General features: G+C 33.6%; 1 protein-coding gene across 44 annotated transcripts in view; it reads left to right on the forward strand.

Moving 5' to 3' along the window:
- The window catches only part of LOC125061088, a 112,731-nt gene that overhangs the window by 57,196 nt on the left and 34,457 nt on the right, over positions 1-21,078 (forward strand). For 26 of the 44 annotated variants that reach the window (XM_047666240.1, XM_047666231.1, XM_047666229.1 and 23 more), the window contains 3 exons: positions 682-870; positions 951-1,812; positions 1,887-5,132. The exons of 4 other annotated variants lie outside the window; for them this stretch is intronic. In XM_047666240.1, coding sequence (XP_047522196.1) covers positions 682-870; positions 951-1,812; positions 1,887-4,469 — 3,634 coding nt within the window. In that variant the 3' untranslated portion in view covers positions 4,470-5,132. Of the gene's footprint in view, positions 1-681; positions 871-950; positions 1,813-1,886; positions 5,133-10,283; positions 10,567-11,188; positions 11,473-11,659; positions 11,718-11,811; positions 12,708-13,873; positions 13,954-16,447; positions 17,577-19,689; positions 19,759-20,063; positions 20,302-21,078 lie in introns of those variants that run through there. 14 more of the 44 variants (XM_047666255.1, XM_047666256.1, XM_047666273.1 and 11 more) reach the window with 10 other exon arrangements.

The following is a 21,078-nucleotide window of genomic DNA, read 5'->3' on the forward strand; positions in this document are numbered from 1 at the left end:
AGCGTGGTGACCTATAAGAAAACAATTTTTTTTCTTTTATTAAATAAGAAGTTGAATTATTTTTTAATTATCTTATCGAATACTCGTAGGTTATTCAGGAATTTTTATCATTGAAACTATAGGTTTATGGTAACTGAAATAAGAAACATAAGTTTGAGTCTTGATATTCTCTAAATATCTAGAAAATACCGCGTCAATGGTGGTCCCATATTTTGTTGTGGATTCTTGTGGATCATTATTCATTTTCAAATTCAATTTTCAGAAAAGTTTGTCAACCGCTCCTATTTATAGAAAAAAAAAACTAAAATAAATCAGTATATTATTATAAAAACAACCTAAATGTTTGATATTAAAATGAGCTATTTTAAAGGTAGCCCAAACACACACAAACATATTATAGTGGAAATTCTCAATATGTTGGTGTTATTCTTCATTATGTATGTAGAAACTATTAAACCTGTGTGTACTATATTTTAGTATGTTTTGTTTTTTGTGTATAGGTAATACACATCATTGCCGCACGATTTGTGCCGCACATTACGAGTATATCTATATAAATGTACATCGCGCGAAATTCGATGATGAAACTCTTAATATCGTCCTTTTTGTTCAAATTTTTGAATGAATAATTTTTTTGGTGTTAAATTACACTATTTATACCTAGCTATTTTTATTTTATAGAGAAGAAAAACTTAAAGAGATAAAAAGAAAAAGAAATCGTGAACGTCAAAGGGCATATTATCACCGTCAGAAAGAATTGAAGAAAAATGAAAAAGAAAGAAGAAAAAAAGAAACTGCCCCCAAATCAAATGCTGAACGTCAAAGGAAATTTCGTCAACGTAATGCAGAAAAATCTTACGTGGATATTATGTAATTTGATTCAATAAAAACAATTTGTATTATGTGCCTCAATATTATTTAACTTTACGATTTCCTAATTTTTTTCACAGGAAAAGACAAAAATTGGACAGTAATGAAGATAATGTCTTGCAATGTAGGGCTGTTGAAAATGTAACGCTACAACAAAGTCAATTTCACAGCCAACAACTTCAAATTTATGAACAGTGTAATAAATGCATTACCCCCGAAGTTATTCTTAACAGGAACACAGAAATTCGTGGCGATGGTAATTGTCTATTCCACTCGCTCATAAGTGTTTTGCACCTTCAAATTAAGACTTGTGACTTGAGAAATCAGTTACGCGATTCACCCTATTTAAACTCTTGTCACAATCCGAAAGAAGCATATAAAATTCTATCAAGCACTAATGATTACGGAGATTTGGATTGTTTGTACTTATTTTCAAAAATGTACAATCAAAATGTTTGTGTACATTATTGTTATTACAACATAACTACAAATAATCAAGACACTATCTTTTGTCATTTTAAAGCGAATGACACACAAAACTGGATTCATCTTCATCTTCGTGAACAACATTTCACACCTTTTTATTTATCGGGGACAATACAAGAGGCTAACCAAAATGAAGCCCATGTTGATGCCAATATTCAACTATTGCGTGACAATGATGAAGATCCTACCGAAGATAACCAAAACAATCGTGAAGATGAAATTGAGATTGATAGAGAAGATCGAATTGGTGAAAATATTATGGATTTTATTGTTGATGGTACTATTCCAGTTTACAAGAATTATCGTAAACATAGTACAAGTCATATCGATTTTTATAAAGACTTTACGAGTAATTCGTTTGGTCATTCTTGTATTATTTGCGACAGACTATGGTGGAAAAGAGACTTGAAAATGTCGACCAGTAAGCATGAGAATATTCTGAAAACAATACTGCAGGTAATCTTAATTATATCGTTTTGTTTAATTATTCACTTTCATATATCTTGATAATACGAATTTGATTTTTTTAGAATTACACACCTGGTGAAATCGTTCAAGTCTGCTCGACGTGTTATACATCATTGGAAAAAGGAAAAATTCCTCTCATGTCAACCTACAATGGTTTTTCATATCCGAAAATTCCATCACATTTACCAACGTTAAACCTTATCGAGCAACGATTGATTTCACCGACAATACCGTTCACGCAAATTCGTAGACTGAGACACGTTAATGGTCAGAACGATATTTATGGCCAGGTAATTAATGTTCCTGTGGAATTTAATACGATGGTGAAACAATTGCCAAGAAACATTCAAGATGATCATAGCTTTTATGTGAATTTAAAAAAGAAGTTGATTCACAAAACTAGTTATGTCCTCGGGCTTATTAATAAGAGCCATATTAAAGAGTGGTTGTCGTATTTATTATCTACGCCTCTTTATATTTATCATGACATTAAAATTGATGAATCTTTTTTTACCGGTAATGAACGTTCTTCGCAATTGAATATGGATGAAATAAGTGAACATCTGCCAATTGAAGACAATTTAGTTGCGCAGCAACAAACTCTTTTGTGGAATAATGATTGGTTTTTGAGTCTTGCACCCGGTGAATATAACAGGCCAGTCAGTATTTTAATGGATGAACATGTGGAAGAACTATCTTTTCCGACAATCTACGGCGGTCAGTTTCGAATATACAGAGATGGTGTTACTGTTACTCCATTCATGCAAGCTACCAGCGAACTTCGGCGTACTGATAGGCGTGCTACTGACCCGCAACATCTTTTATACATCGCTGCTAAAATCATGAGGTTGCGAGTTAGTGGATGTCTGAACGTTGCGTTTAAGCATGTTGGACAAGGTACTTCAATTACGAAGGAGACCATTCAATCTGAAGAATATATAAATAATTGTTTAGAAACAAATCTCGCATTTCTTCGCTACGTACCAAATTCTGCTTGGTTTTGGTCAGATCGCAAAAAAGACCTTTTTGCAATGATCAGGCAATTAGGGCCACCAACTGCTTTTATGAATCTAAGCGCCAATGAAACTGGCTGGGAAAATTTGTTGAAATTGTTGTACAAATTGAAAAACGAGGGAGCGGAAATTTCAGATGAGTATTTAGCAGAAATGAGTTATGTGCATAAAGCTCAACTTGTGAATGAAGATGCCGTTACTTGTGCTATTTATTTTAATAAAATGGTAAATTGTCTGTTAAAAGTTTTGCAATCAAAGAAAAGAACTCCATTCGGAAAATATAGAGTAGTACATTATTTTAAAAGAACAGAATTTCAACATTGTGGTAGCCCACATGCTCATATTCTTCTTTGGTTGGAAAATGTTCCTAAAGATTTATCAAGCAATGATCCTGAAGTTATTAAATTAATCGACGAATTAGTTTCTGTGTCTGCGTCAGAGGCGTCTGGAAATATAAAACTAGTAACACACAAACACACATTCACGTGTTATAAAAACATGAATCCTAATGAAAAGCAAGAATGTAGATTTGGTGCACCATTTATGCCAACAAAAAAAACTATTTATTTGAAACCTATGAAAGACACTGATCTGGATTATTCACAAGCACTTTTCAAAGAATATAAGAAACAATTTAAATTTATAAGAAAAAGTCTCGAAAATTTTGACTACACGAATTTTGATGAATTTTACTCGCATAATGATATTATTTCTGATGATCATTACTACAATATTATTCGTTCTGGAATCAATAGACCAACATTATTCTATAAAAGGACACCAGCAGAAAAATGGCACAACACTTTCAATCCATTCGTATTACATCATTTGAAATCGAACATGGATTTTCAGATTATACTAGATGAATATGCTTGTGCAACATATGTTGTTGAATATATCAATAAGCATAATAGAGGGATTAGTAATTTGCAAAGACAAATAATTGACATAATGGACGAGCATCCAGAATTCGGCATTGTCGATATTACGAAAAAAATTAGTATCGACATACTTCGGTCTGTTAAAATGCCGGCACAAGAAGCTGCTTGGTATTTATTAAGAGAACCTATGGCTAAGTCATCAGCAGTGACAGTCTACATTCCAACGGTATTTCCTACTGAACGCGCAAGAATTAGAAAATCTATGAAGGAACTTGAAGCTATAGATGATGATTGTACGAACGTTTGGAAAGAGAATTGGTTCGATAAGTACGAGAAAAGACCTGAAGAACTTCGCGATGTTACGTTAGCACAATTTGTTGCAAAATATTACCTGAATAAAAAGTGGATCTACACTAAAAGAGATACTGCAAGAATAATAAGATACAGGAACTACGATATGGCTGACAATTACAATGATTATAGGCGTGAGATGGTTCTGTTGCATGTTCCTTTTCAAAGTGAAGAAAATGATATTATTGCTGAAAATAAGTTCATTCAAATATACGAGGACAACAAAGATACGATATTAGAACGTAGGAAAGAATTTGAATCAAATTTGGATATAGAGAAAACTTTAGAAATTTGTAGACAGTTGTGCCGAGAAAACGATGAAGAACAACAAGAAGACGAAGAATTATTGATAAATTGCATGAAAGAGATCCTTATGACTGGAGGGCAGTTGAAAATATAGAAAATGTAACGCTACAAGAAAATCAATTTCACAGCCAACAACTTCAAATTTATTAACAGCGTAATGAATGCATTACTCCCGAAGTTATACTAAACAGGAACACAGGAATTCCTGGCGATGGTAATTGTCTATTCCACTCGCTCATAAGTGTTTTGCACCTTCAAATTAAGACTTGTGACTTGAGAAATCAGTTACGCGACCTTATTTAAACTTTTGTCACAATCCGAAAGAAGCATATAAAATTCTATCAAGCACTAATGATTACGGAGATTTGGATTGTTTGTACTTATTTTCAAAAATGTATAATCAAAATGTGAGTGTACATTATTGTTTTTACAACATAACTACAAATAATCAAGATACTATCTTTTGTCATTTTAAAGCGATATTTAGATGATACACAAAACTAACAATCATGAAAATGAAATTGAGATTGATAGAAAAGATAGAATTGGTGAAAATATTATGGATTTTATTGTTGAATAGTACCATTCCAGTTTACAAAAATTATCTTAAACACAGTACAAGTCATATTGATTTTTATAAAGACTTTACGAGTAATTCGTTTGGTTATTCTTGTATTATTTGCGACAGACTATGGTGGACAGAGGCTTGAAAATGTCGACCAGTAAGCATGAGAGTATACTGAAAACAATACTGCAGGTAATCTTAATTATATAGTTTTTTTTAGCTATTGCTTTTATCGCGGGCTTTGAGCGCGGCGACCGAATAATGAAATTCCGTAACGAAAATAAAACCTAACAACTAATAACACCCCCAACTCGTTAAAAAATTTTTTTTTTGGCATTTTAGTTCAACAAAAGTAACATCGATTTCTTTTGTTACTTATTAAAATAACGTAGTAGAAAATGCTTAGTAACAAACGAGGAATTATAAGGTTCTGTTTATATTTGATAGTACAAGAAAATGTAACTAAGATATCAAGATATGACCCAAACAGAAAAAGAAATACAAAGGCAAAAGTGGAGAGAAAAAAGAAAAAAAAATTTAAGGAAATATCAAGTAGCGGGAGCACAAATTCAGCAGCTGATGTAGTCAGCGTCATCATCGACTTCGGAAGGTATAATCAGAGGAATCTCGACTGAAATATCAACTCCTAAATTATTAAATGCGACAATAACAGCATATTTTCAGAAATTTTAAAAAAATTTAAAAAAAATTTTGATAAACCATTCGTTTTCTGATTAATTAATATAATATGTATAACTTACAGCCTTCTCATCTCATTCACTTTGCCCCAATTCTGATAAAGACTACATACTAGCCATAGAATAATAATATTATGTATAATCTAGGAGTATAAAAGTTTAAATCGATTCCTTTCATTTTCTTATCTTAAAATTGAAAATAAACATTCTTATTGTACACTTCAGTAAAACCAGCCTGTTTGATTCAATTTGAATAGTTTTTACATGATCTGTAGACATTTTCTCGGCTCTGTCATCAGGGACATCTATCCTCCGAGCAAATCTCTTCTGGTGTTTTATGTCTGTTGTATATCGAGAACGGTTTCGAGGTTTTCTGCCCCACTTAAATTTTTTATTATGTATCAGGAGGCAAATGGGCTGGAGGCCAACCTAATCTTAAGTGATACCGCCGCCCATGGACACTCACATTGCCAGAAGGCTCGCAAGTGCGTTGCTGGCGTTTTAAGAATTGGCACGCTCTTTTCTTGAAAGACTAAGTCGAATTGGTTCGGAAATACTTTAGTGGGCCAGCTACTTCCACATGGTGGTGGTGCGCGGCTCGGATTCGTGTCCGCCTCGACGTCCAATGATGAAACTCAGCTGCATGTGTTTGTCTGAACAACTCCTCTGAACACTCTCCATGGCAAATGCGGTAGAAGATGCAGAGACACCCCCCCCCATATCTCATCTCTCTCATGCAACTAAAAATGCAACAAAAGATCACAATGTCACAATTCGTAAGTACCGATAAAAATATAAAATAAACTAAAAGAATCATAACCACTCAGTCCAACTAACCGGTAACGCGCTTAAAATCAAAGATTGAGATTGATTTACACCTTCTACTTCCTTTATTTTACGGTAAACTTTGAAAACAATATTTCTCGCTTGAGATCGAAGTGGCTTTTTCGACATTTTCATTTGTTCGAAATTCGCAAGGATATTTCAAGTATTGTCTCATCAGATTTCACTGAGATTTTATCTAAGCCTCACTTTTTACATTTTTTGACAAATCATTAAATTACTATTAAATAATCCCAAAATAAATGATTTTAGTTTATAAAGTCGCTATTTTTGTTAGTCACCTTTTTTACACAAACGATCTATTTGAAGTATTATTCCTTAAACATAATATGAATATAGGGTATTAACAAAACGAACCGTTCCAAAATGAGTGATTTTGGCGAAATGTTATGGAACACTGGTTTTAATTTAATTTCTGAACGCACTACACGCTGACCACAGATCCGCCTAACCGATACACGACCACATCCATCAAGTGAAGTATGAAGATATACTATATATGCCTTCAAAATTGACATTGTGCATGTTCTTGAGTTAAGCGATATGTCAATATTTTCTTTTCTAACTGTTAAGAAACAAAGAATGTGTCAGTTTTTATAACTTCTTTTTTGTTTAATAAAGAACTCATAGATAAAGGTATCTTCATCATGTATTATTGAAGTGAAACTTCTTTAGAATCGTTGTGATTTCAAACCGGATGCAACGGAAAAAGCGACAATAAAAAGAGACAGACACATAAATTAATAGGATTTGGCGTGGGAGAGAGTGAGAAAGCGACAGTAAAAAGAGACAGACACATAAATTAATAGGATAGGCTGCAGCAAAATACTTAAAATAAGACGTTTGAATCGCAAGGTAAAAATTAATGACTCGGTTTCTTGGAAACCCTCTGAATCAGTTGTAATAACAATTAATGATTAAATTGAAAATCTAGATATTCTCAATGAAGTTATTAGTACCACACGTAAATTCCTCAGAGATAAAAAGCAGGCAGGCTGGAAAAAATTTATGGCTGGACAAGTATTAAACGTTTTCGATCTGCTTTCAAAGAATCTTTATCATCGTCTTCACTTCCCCCTTTTTTAACAAATGCCTTTTTAGACAGATTAGCTCCTCCGTCAGCTGCTGAATCGATCTACTTTCCTTTGGAATCGTCTTTGACTCTTCCTCTTTAAACTCTCCTTTTTCATTACATGAATTGAAAGGCGTGCTTTCACATGTTAAAGATTCATCTCCTGGTCAGGATGGTATTATGTACTCATTTTTATCTCATCTTGGTGATACTGCCTTAATGTATTTTTTAAATTTAATAAACTCCGTCATGGTCACAGGTAATATTCCTGAAACATGGAAGTCTCAAGAAGTTATAACGATTTAAAACCCTAACAAACCTACCAATGATGTTGCCTCATATAGGCCTATTGCGTTGTCCTCCGTTTTAGCTAAAATTACTGAACTTCTTGTGAAGAATCGTTTGGAATGGTTTATAGAAAACAATAATTTAATAGCCAATAGTCAATACGGTTTTCGGAAGTCAAAATCTACAATAGACAATTTAGCTATATTAACCACAGATATTCGCATAGCTTTTTCGCGTGATGAAGATATTGTAGCTGCCTTTTTGGACATCTCTGCCGCCTATGATAATGTGAACATATTTTCAATTCTACAACGCAAATTATTAGAGCTACAGGTTCCTACGTTATTAATACATTTTATCATCAATTTACTATCCTGCAGATACATATCATTAATCGTTCAGAAAGATGGTAATAGTACAGAGTTAAAGCGTACAGTTTTTAAAGGCCTTCCCCAAGGTTCGGTACTAAGCCCACTTTTATATAATATTTACACGTATGATTTAGAATGATCTATAAATTCCCATATAAATGTGCATCAATATGCAGATGATCTTCTTTTTTATTCCGTTGATAAATCTGTGGTTAAGGCTTGCAATTCCATGTCTAGTTCACTTAATTGTCTTAATATCTGGTTAGTTAAAAATTACCTAGATCTATCAGTTACCAAAAGTTCTATAGTCGTATTTTCCAAAAAACGTACAACTCATATAATAAATGTGACCTTCAATGGTCAACCTTTGCCACTTCAAACAAAAATTAAATTTTTAGGAGTTATATTGGATTCAAAATTGTCCGGACTTGCCCATTATGAACATGTTGTTATGAAATGTGCACAGCTACTTAACATCATGAAATGCCTTTCAGGTTTATGGTGGGGTGCTCATCCGTTTTCTATGAAACTTGTGTATAACGCTCTTATAAGATCTGTTTTAGATTATGGCATATTTCTCTTAGATGGAGGAAGTGTCTTGGAGAGTCAAAAACTTGATGTCATTCAGTCAAAAGCTTTGAGAATTGTGACAGGAGTAATGAAATCAAGCCCATCCAATGCTTTACAAGTAGAATGCTGCGATCCTCCTTTAAAATTAAGAAGGCAATTTTTAAGTGATCGATTCTTGTTCAAATCTATGCAGTTTTCTAACCACCCTCTACATAGAAAACTGCATGAATTGAACAATATTATTCATACATCCCGTTACTGGCATCACAAATCATTACCATGTCTAATAATAAGCTTTCGTAAATTTTTAACATTACACAGCCGCATTCATCGATCTCCATCATTACCCATATTTATGACACAATTCAATTCTTTAATTCTTGATCCGGATATAAGATATAATATAGGCGTCCGGTAGCAAGATATTCTGGAAACAAATATTCGTTTCATGAGTAGCGTTGAGGAACAAAATTGGGAAGGTTGGGATTATATTTTTACAGATGCCTCTAAAATCTCTGTTGATGATTGTGTTGGAGTTGGTCTAATTCACTGGCAACATAAAATTATTCAAAAGATTAAACTTCCTCCTGAATCCTCGGTTTTTACTGGAGAGTGTTTAGCTCTTTTAAAAGCTTTAGAACTAGTTATATTATTAAAATTTAAAAGAACAATCATATTTTCAGACTCAAAAAGTGCACTCCAATCTCTTGAAAAATTTCCTTTCCAAATGAAACTTTGTTATCCTATTATTTGTGAAATACTTGATAAGCTTTTAATATGTTCTCAAAGAAATTACACCGTTATCTTTGCATGGATTCCAAGTCATAGTGGGATTAAAGGAAACGAGAAAGCCCATGAGCTTGCTAAAGAAGCTATAAAGGATGGAGACATAGTCCCATACATTAATTATTGTCATGATTTAGCTGCTCTTCCGAAAACCCATCTTTGGGAGTCATGGAATGATGTTTGGTTGAGAAACAGCAAGTTCAAAGGCAAACATAATGCTGAAATTCAACCCAGGATCCCCAGTAGACCAAGGTTCTATGAGGTTAAAAGTTCTAAAACTGTCACTTCTATCATTTCCAGAATGCGTTTAGGACATGTTTGTACACCTCATCATTTAGCAAGGCTTCGTATTGTTGATAGTAATATTTGTAAGTGTGGAGAAGATATTGGTGACCTTGACCATATTTTCTTTTCTTGTTCCCAATATGACCGTACCTCCTTTCTGAATTCCTTACATTCACTTCATGTCCTTTATTGTATTTTTTTATTCATTATAATGTATTATCTTCTTTCATAATCTATAATAATATTAAGATGTAATATGTTTATGTATATATTTTGTTTTTAACCAGCTTATCCCTTTATTTCCTTTTAATGTCTTTGTTTATTTTTTTCGCGTGTAGTTTCCCAACCTTGTACTTGAAACTGGCATAAAGTTGAAGCTGTTGCCATAATATTAAAAAAAAAACTATGTGAGCTACTGCTTTTTAGTAAGATGTCAGCGTGGTGTGTTATTAATTATTATTTAACTGTGTGTTTGTGAGTATTTTTATATATAGTTGTGCTAAATAATAAATTTTATAAGATGCCGAAAACTAATGCCGAAATGTGTCGTCAATATCGACGGAAAAAAAAAGAAAATAAAATTAAAATGAAAAAAAATCCAGGAAAAAGTTCAACAGAACGTAGTCGCGAGTTTCGTGCACGTAAAAAACAATTATTGAACAATCAAAATAGATGTTCAAATATAAGTGTTAATGTGACTGATGTAATAAACGGTAAGAGTGAATATTTTTTAATCCTGTTTTTTTGAAGTGAAACTTCTTTAGAATCGTTGTGATTTCATACCGGATGCAACGGAAAAGCGACAGTAAAAAGATACAGATATTGATTTTTATGCTTACTTATCTACCCTATTTTTTATGTACAGATTTGTAATATGTTTATATTAATAGATTGTTTGAGGCATTTTATAGCAAATGTATTGTTTTTTTACAAAGTTAATTTGTAAATTTTAATGCTGGTATGCAATGAATAAAAAATTTTGCAGTGCTGGAAATTTTAAGTAAAAATAGTTAACAATGCAAGTGAATTCATTGAATAATTCCTTTATTTATTAGGCAATTTGTTTCAGTACCCGCTCCAATTAAACTTTTAATTGATATAGAAACTAACAGAAAATGAATTATTACTAATTTGAAAAGTAGAAAAATAAAAAGATTCAAAGCATTAACATATTTCAATACATGTTTGAAGTGGTCTGAGTAAATAGTAATAAGTTACTAGTGGTATTTATGAGTCTTGGCCTTGGATTTCTGAATTAGTACTCATTTCAAAACATTTTTCTCACCATATTTTATAAATTCACATGTGATTTCAGATCCTTTATAATTTTTTTAGAGTGTTGTGGGAAGTACATTAATAGACCATGTAAAAAAGCACTACCTTCAGTAGCTATTGCTACTCAATCTAGTAAAATAAACACAAATTCCATTCGGGAAATGAATCCAGGCCGAAGTAATATAATTCCTATGAATTTTGACATTAAGGTAGAAGTAGAGAATGTTGATGAGAATGCAATAGAAAAACAGCATGAAATAATAAGTTGGAGAGAAATAGTGAAAAAATCTACTGAAATTTATATTCAATCAAATAATATTGGTGATAAAACACTACATGGACAGGTTAGTTTTGAAAATATTATTTAATTAGTTGTTGCATATGTGAGTTGTTTGTAATCCTTCAATTCCCTATTGAATGATTTTGGTATTAATATTTTATACTGCCTTCAGCTCAACAGACATTCATTTTAATTTGCTCATATATTCATGTGGTGCGTGCCCTTACCAATTCAAATACTTTTTATTTCAGATTTCCATCCCAAAAACCATAGGGGATAGATTGAAATCTACGCCAGCCAAACATGATTGTGAGTATTCTTATAAAACATACATTTTACCATATAATAAATCATATTTTATCTTTTCTGTTTGTATCCATTTTTTAAAACTTTAATTTTACAGCACCGGTTGATAGTCAGAAAAATACTTTCGTATTGTCTCATGATACTCAAGATATGGTGAATGATAGAGATGATGATGATGATGTCATCGTCATTGATAATGTGCCTGAAGTTATTGTTATACCATCTGATGACGCACCTAATGATGATCTCCCTTGTGTCATTGCTAATGTCAAATCCGAAACACTTGAAAATGAATTACAAACATCTAAAACAAAACATACTGTTACACCACAAAATGATTTCGAATGTAAAACGATGGAAATCCAAATACCTAAAGACACAAAAGACATATTTAAATGCCTATCAGATGGAAACAGCATTAATGATGATAAAGTATTAAGTATTGAAGAAATTAAAAGTGAACCGGACTTAAAAGGGAATAGTGAACTGAATGTCTCCATGGAATCTACATTTGGAATTTTAAATACACAAAGTATGACGACAAATAATGTAAATACAGTTAATAATATAAAAATGTTGAGATCTCAAACTAAACAGACTCTGCTAACCGACGTTTCACGAAATTCAGAATCAGATGTGAAAATCGAAGTTATAAAAATTGAGGAAGAGAAACTAATGAGAGTAGACCTAAGTAATATACAATTGAATGAACAGAAACGAGAAGAAGGTAGACCGGCGGAAATGTCCAATAATTTAGAACAAATTACTCCAAAAGAATTAGAAGTATCAGAACCGTTAAAGGCAGAAAAAAATGTAGAGACGTTTGTCGAAATCGATATCCCATGGGACACTGTTCCAATAAAGGAAGAAGCTGATCCGGAAATGGATTTCAAATTATCGGATATCAGAAGGATATATCATGTCGATGTTGTTAATGTCGGTGAAAACAAAATTGGACAAAGCGAGAACTGGCACCAAGACAGCTTTCCTTTCGTAAGTAATAATAACTAAACACCCTGTCAAATAATATAACGCCAATAGACAAATGACACAAGTACCAACACTAACAAAATATACAATTTAGCAAATATATTTAATCTGTATAACACGATTTTACACATATGTTGTCTTCAAATGCTCAAACCTTTAACTATAGTCCTTTTCATGAAAGAAGTCCCCCAGACGCGGCGCTGCAATCGCATGCCGTAATGTTGCCATTTATGAGTAAAAAATTTACCTATTTTATTTACATTAAGCAGATGTAATTTATCAAATAATATTATTTTCTGCATACTTCGTTGAAACAATATTTCTGTTCTGTAAAAAGTATATTTTTATTTACTTATAGTAGCGGTGTTCTACCTACTTTCAGGGAAAAGATGAGAAAATAGGGTAAAGAAAAGCAATACAATTTTTTATTCAGAGTTTTATTGCATAATTGTTGGGTTACAATTTTTTTCGAAGTACACGCCGCTGTTGTTACAATACCTTCGTTTGTAATTCTTGTTACAGTTTTCTCTGACACACCTGCAATTAAATTATGAACAATTAAAAATAATAATAACTTTAAGTTTATAATGCTTATATAATATGTAATATATGTTTTAATTTCAGTTACCTAGTTTCATCACGTTATGTATTTGTTAAATTTTGTCGCAAAAACGAATTTATATCATAAAAGTCCCATCAATACAGCAAAAAATTATTAAATGGCAACTCTAAAAAGTACCTGTTATGGCGGCAACTCTCTTCCGAAAATTTTTTAGTGGTATTAAAACACCTTGATTCTTATGTTTCGCTTCACAGAACTCTTTCACCTTTAATATCATTTCTCGAGCCGAACTTTTTACAACTTTTGGCATTGTAATCAATCTTTAAAATGCACTAAGCTAGTTAAAAATTCACAAAAATCTACCACACCAAACGAACTTGATAACATCGACGAATGACAACATTGCCGACCTGTCAAATTTAGTTCCAAAAATCGCCGCGGGACTTCTTTCATGAAAAGCACTATAAATATTTGTTTCCAACACACAAATATACAGTATTTACGATATTCCAAAGCCCGTCCCATCCTCCAAGAGATTATGTCTGTTGACTTCAATATGGCTGGAACATTGCAAAGCTACAATTAAGTTACACCTTATAAATTTCAGTCGCATTTCATCACCATCACACCGAATGTAGCTTTAAATACCGATGATGAAAGTAACCGAACACAGAGGAAGAAGGAAATGTAAGTTGTATGTTATGTTTATTTGACGACTAATTATAAATGAAATATTCTTAATAAAATAAAAAATAAGTGAACGGCTATGGGTAATATTCTAACTCCCGAAAGTCCAAAATGTTTTGGATTTTTATATACGGCCAATAGTTATAGTTCGCCCTTATTCAATCTTCTGAATCTCTCCTTTAATAAAAAAATCGGTTGTCGGTAAAGTCGGTCTACCGACGATAGTTGAACGTGACAACGTCATGAATTAAAATACTGAAGGAATGGTTGCATTTTTCAAAAGATAAGATTAATTTTATTTGTTTGATAGATATATTCTATGGGTATAGAGAAATAGGTTAATGGAAATCACAATTGAATTGATTGATTACAATATAATACTATATATACTTTATATACAATAAAGATGTCGATCGCTGCCGAACGCGGAGGCCGATTGTGCCTCTTTGTCGCTCGTTCCGCGCTCTCGCTTGCACTTCAAGCCTTAAATGTAACGCCTCAGAGGTAACGCCGCCTGCGTCATGTTTTTTCGTGCGTGCAGCCGGCTCCATCGAATCATAAGACGTTGTCACGTCAAAAAACGTATAGATATACGAAATAAAGACTCTTGATATGCATCTTCACGTGTAAGCTCAGACTTCAAGGATATGCCCCCGTGACCGCACTGTGGACAGATCAACTCCGGAACGCCGTGCTTTTCAAAGTGCAACAGACATTTAATATTTATGCATCGAATCAAAACTTTTTTTACATAAGGAACAGTGATAATTATAAAGGTGAATTAATTTTTGACATTCGTATCGTTTGTGTTGTTTGTATAGTCTGTGCACGCCTTTGAAGTTACAGCGAATGCAGCTGTATAGTCTGTAACAAAAAAAACGTGTGTCACTCGGGGACTGCCGCGGCCGGCATAGCTTTTGCGTAGTATTTTTTATCAACTTATGCAATCATAATAAATTATTTATTTTTATTTATGCAGTATTTTATTTCTTTAATATTAATTCAAGTTACACTTTTTGAGCGTGGTGACCTATAAGAAAACAATTTTTTTTATTTTATTAAATAAGAAGTTGAAATATTTTTTTATTATCTTATCGAATACTCGTAGGTTATTCAGGAATTTTAATCATTGAAACTATAGGTTTATGGTAACTCAAATAAGAAACATAAGTTTGAGTCTTGATCCTCTAAATATCTGGAAAATACCGCGTCAATGGTGGTCCCATATTTTGTTGTGGATTCTTCAATTTCAAATTCAATTTTTCCGAAAGAAAATTTTGTCAACCGTTCCGATTTATAGAAAAAAAAACTAAAATAAATCAGTATATTATTATAAAAACAACTTAAATTTTTAATATTAAAATGAGCTATCTTAAAGGTAGCCCAAACACACACAAACATATAGTGGAAATTCTCAATATGTTGGTGTTATTCTTCATTATGTATGTAGAAACTATAAAGCCTTTGTGTACTATATTTTAGTATGTTATGTTTGTGACGTGACAACGTCTTATAAATCGTTGGAGCCGGCTGCACACACGAAAAAACATGACTCATGCGGCGTTACCTCGCTCTGAGGCGATCCATTTAAAATTGACATAATTGTATTTATGCGTACAAATAAATGTAACTTGATCAATTCAATTGTGATTTCCATTTACCTCCTTCTCTATATCCGTACAAAATACCTATCATACAATTTTTTTTTTTTTTTTTGAAAAATGCAACCATCCCATTGATATATAAAAAACCCAAGATGCACAATCAACGTCTAAAAACGTCCTCAAAAAATGAGCGCAACATTCTAAATTGTGCACTCATTTCAAATAGTCTCGCGTCTAATACGTGGAGTCGATGTTATTTATTTGTGTTTTTTTTTATAAATAAATTTATGTACTTTTGAACTTTTTTGTGTGTAGTTTTTGACAAATATATTTACTAACAAATTATTTTTTAATTTAAAGAAAAAACTTTTTAACCGGATTAAAGTTATGTATTATTATAAATTTCCAACTATTTAACATCCAACACCTTTTGTCTTTAGTCACCGTGACCACGCACGCTGTAAAGCACCCGAAAAGTCGGATAAATTTAAAATTATGTTAAATAGTTGTAAATAAAAAAGTAATGTTCGACTCCACTCAATACCTTGTCCTACCGACCACGGTCGGTCGTAAAATTTTATTGCTTTAAGTACGTATACACTGCGTTGTAATAACAACTTTAAGAAATTCGCGTAAGGTTGATTTTGCAATAATATATGCTTGTAACATATACTGTTATAGACATACTGTTATAGAAAATGACAGAAATAGTGTTTCGGGACACTTTCGAGCGTTACTTTTATTCGAGACTGTGCATCTTGGGTTTTTTATATATCAATGATCCCATCAATATTTTTTTATGACGTTGTCACGTTCAACTATCGTCAGTAAACCAACTTTACAGACAACCGATTTTTTTAAATTGTTTCGAACAACGATTTATTTTGCAGAACCGCTTACAATCCCACCATGGGAAAAAAGCCTGACGAACTAGAGGACGTCACGAATAAACTACCTTCGATGAGTGAACCCACGGAGGTTCAAGATCCTGTAGCATCTACTTTAGCAACGCTATTCGCGCAGCCAATAATGACTGCTTCAAAATCGAAAGCCCAAAGACAACGTGAGTACAGACAGCGTCTCAAAGCATCTAGAACTCCTGCTCAGGTGGCTGCTGCGAGAAAATCGAAAAACGAAAGACAACGCAAGAACAGATTACGCCAAGCTGCTAACTTGGCTATTCCCAGTAATTCTCTTGAAACGACAACTACATCTCCATCTCGTTCAGGGGAAGAGTCGAACAATGTCCAAACTAGAAGTCAACGACAACACGCGCAACAACAATCTACCACCACTGCAGATCAACCTGATGAGCGTGTCAATCTCACAAATGAGCCACTCATTCCTGAAATTCCTGTTCCCAAGGAGGTTCAAGAAGCTTTAGCATCTACTTTAGCAGCGCTATTTGCAGAACGAATAACTGCTCCAAAAACAAGGGCACAAATACAACGTGAGTACAGACAGCGTATCACAGCATCTAGAACTCCTGCTCAGGCGGCTGCTGCGAGAAAATCGAAAAACGAAAGACAACGCAAGTACAGATTACGCCAAGCTGCTAAGGAGGCCATGGAGATTCAAGAAGCTGTTGCATCTACCTCTGCGACGCTATTTGCAGAACCAACAACTGCTGCTCCAAAAACAGAGCACAAATACAACGTGAGTACAGACAGCGAATTGCTGCATCCAAAACTCCTGCACAGGCAGCATCTGCAAGAGAAGCACGTAATGTAAGAGATCGAAACAACAGATTACGCCAAGCTGCTAACTTGGTTATTGCCAGTGGTTCTCTAGAAGCGACAACTACATCCTCATCTCGTTCAGGGCAAAGGTTAAACACCGCCCATATTGATAATCAACGACAATTTACCGACCAACAACGTCAACTTTAGCAACAGAACCAGCAGAAACTACTGTACAACCAAGTACTTCTTCAGATCAAATTGAAGTTCAAGCACAATCTACTTGGAACACTAAATGGTCGTCATCAATCATAAGATTCAAATCTACTTTTTGACGTGATAACGTCTTATAATTCGATGGAGCTGGCAGCACGCACGTAAAAACATGACGAATGCGACGTTTAGGAGGTCCAATTCTTCGGCACAGTATTATTTACTTCCCACTGGTTCGTGTTGTGCGACAAACCGATGAGCGGTTTTCAACGATTCTAACGTAATTATGTATTGGATGGATTGGTACAACCGAAGCGCAATTCTAAATGCATACAACTGTCTCGCACATGATATTATGCTTGGTTATTCAAGTGAACAAGAGAAGAGTCAATACCAAGGTAAACTACACAAGATGTCAGTGGCAGAAACCGATGGATTACCGTACCTACTGCCATTGGCAGAAGGATGTCCTATGATGAATGGATCTATTGGTGCCTTGCGACATATCGAACGTCAGCAGTCAAATGTAGATGACATTTCTGCAGAAACAGGACCATCGACCAGTACAACTTCCCCAGCAGCTAGAGAAGAAATTGTTACTTTATGGTTCGAGTTTCCAGAAAAATCAAACAGCCAAAGCCAAGCCAAAGTTAAATGTCGACCTCACGTGCAAATAAGCCAAATACTTTGTCTACAAACTGGGTACCAGTTTATAAGAAAATAGTAAACATTACACTTACAAAAACTATAAAATGCAAATGAAAAAAGTTTCCTTGCGTTCCTGCTTGTGCCATCACTATTCACAAGTCACAAGGTAGGACGTTTGCTGTCATTGTTTATAAATACTCATCCAAGCAACCGCAACAGTTGGTGTACGTGGCGCTGAGTCGGGTAACAAGTTTAGAAGGCTTGCATATTATCACCGAAAAAGATGCTCCATTTCGGTTTAAACGATTCACAGACAACGAGATATCCGTAACGAATATATTCGACTTCGTGGACACACACTTCGAACAGTTACTGATAATGCAGTAAAATTCTGTAATGAGTCAAGCAATGCAGGACAAACTTTAATAAAGAACCTTAATTCACAGAGTTTGCCTGCTCACTTTGCAGATATTGAAACACTCTTTTTCATTTCCTACTTTTCCTATCATCGTCCTTTTCTCAACGGAATAACACAGATTGTAAGAAATTAAATATTACACATGTTTAAAAGTTGTAAAACAATTGCTCAACTCGTAAAAACTATTAAATTGTAAAAAAAATTGACACAATTGTATTTATGCGTACAAATAAATCTAACTTGATCAATTTCATTGTGATTTCCAATTAACTCCTTCTCTATATACATACAAATCTATTAAACAAATTAAATTAAAATTTCTTTTGAAAAATGCTACCATTCCATCAGTATTTTCTTAAGACGTTGTCACGTTCAACTATCGTCAGTAAAGCGACTTTACAGACAACCAATTTTTTTTGTGTATAGGTAATACACATCAGTGCCGCACAGAGAAAGTATATTACAGCTAACAACTTCAAATTTATGAACAGTGTAATAAATGCATTACTCCCGAAGTTATTCTTAACAGGAACACAGAAATTCCTGGTAAAAAGCAATTGTCTATTCCACTCGTTCATAAGTGTTTTGCACCTTCAAATTAAGACTTGTGACTTGAGAAATCAGTTACGCGATTCACCCTATTTAAACTCCTGTCACAATCCGCAAGAAGCATATAAAATTCTATCAAGCACTAATGATTACGGAGATTTGGATTGTTTGTTCTTATTTCCAAAAATTTACAATCAAAATGTTTGTGTACATTACTGTTATTACAACATAACTACAAATAATCAAGCCACTATCTTTTGTCATTTTAAAGCGAATGATACACAAAACTGGATTCATCTTCATCTTCGTGAACAACATTTCACACCTTTTTATTTATCGGGGACAATACATTATACAAGAGGCTACCCAAAATGAAGCCCATGTTGATGCCAATATTCAACTATTGCGTGACAATTATGATGAAGATCCTACTGAAGATATCTATATCAATCGTGAATATGAAATTGAGATTGATAGAAAAGATAGAATTGGTGAAAAAATTATGGATTTTATTGTTGATGGTACTATTCCAGTTTATAAGAATTATCTTAAACACAGTACAAGTCATATTGATTTTTATAGTATATTATTATTATAGTTCGTATTCTTGTATTATTTGCGACAGACTATGGTGGAAAGAGGCTTGAAAATGTCGACCAGTAAGCATGAGAGTATTCTGAAAACAATACTGCAGGTAATCTTAATTATATAGTTTTTTTTAGCTATTGCTTTTATCGCGGGATTTGAGCGCGGCGACTGTATCAAGAAATTCCGTAACGAAAATAAAACCTAACAACTAATAACACCCCCCACTCCGCATACCATGAAGTTTTAATATTGTCCCAGAAAAAGTTTCCCAAACAAATTACTCTTTTTGTTATCAATTTTAAGCAAATGTCAATTTATTCTGGTTATTTCGATAGGGCAACTCGTTACGTTTCATTTCATGCCACCATTTTGAATTAATAGGAATTATAAGGTTCTGTTTATATTTGACAGTACAAGAAAATGCAACTAAGATATCAGATATGACCCAAACGGAAAGAGGCAAAAGTGGAGCGAAAAAAGAAAAAAAAAATAAGGAAATATCAAGTAGCGGGAGCTCAAATTCAGCAGCTGATGTAGTTCAGAGGAATCTCGACTGAAATATCAACTCCTAAATTATTAAATGCGACAAAAACAGCATAATTTCAGAAATTTTAAAAAATATAAAAAAAGATTTTGATAAAGCAGATAATAATAATAATATAATATGTATAACTTACAGCCTTCTCTAGGAGTATAAAAAGTTTAAATAGATTCCTTTCATTTTCTTATCTTAAAGTTGAAAATAAACATTATTATTATTGTACACTTCAGTAAAACCAGCCTGTTTGATTCAATTTGAATAGTTTTTACCTGATCTGTAGACATTTTTTCAGCTCTGTCAGCAGGGACATCTATTCTCCGAGCAAATCTCTTCTGGTATTTATGTCTGTTGTATATCGAGAACGCCACACTTAATTTTTTTATTATGTAACAGTAGGCAAATGGGCTGGAGGCCAACCAGATCTTAAGTGATACCGCCGCCCATGGACACTCACATTGCCAGAAGGCTCGCAAGTGCGTTGCCGGCGTTTTAAGAATTGGCACGCGCTTTTTTTGAAGACGAAGTCGAATTGGTTCGGAAATACTTTAGTGGGCCAGCTACTTCCACATAGTGATGGTGCGCGGCTCGGATTCGTGTTCCGCCTCGACGTCCAATGATGAAAATCAGCTGCATATGTTAGTCTGAACAACTCCTCTGAACACTCTCCATGGCAAATGCGGTAGAAGATGCAGAGACACCCCATATCTGATCTCTCTCATGCAACGAAAAATGCAACAAAAGATCATGAAACTCGGAAAGCGACTGGTCTCCGACGATTCAAATCGCTCTTCGTTGAATACGGTCAATGTCTCTTATCTTTTACCAGGCCTCGAAAACACTCCATCATTTTATGTGCCCTCAGTAACGATTCGCCGATTAGTAATA

The sequence above is a fragment of the Pieris napi genome, chromosome 23, assembly GCF_905475465.1.
Source record: "Pieris napi chromosome 23, ilPieNapi1.2, whole genome shotgun sequence".
Classification (NCBI taxonomy): domain Eukaryota; kingdom Metazoa; phylum Arthropoda; class Insecta; order Lepidoptera; family Pieridae; genus Pieris; species Pieris napi.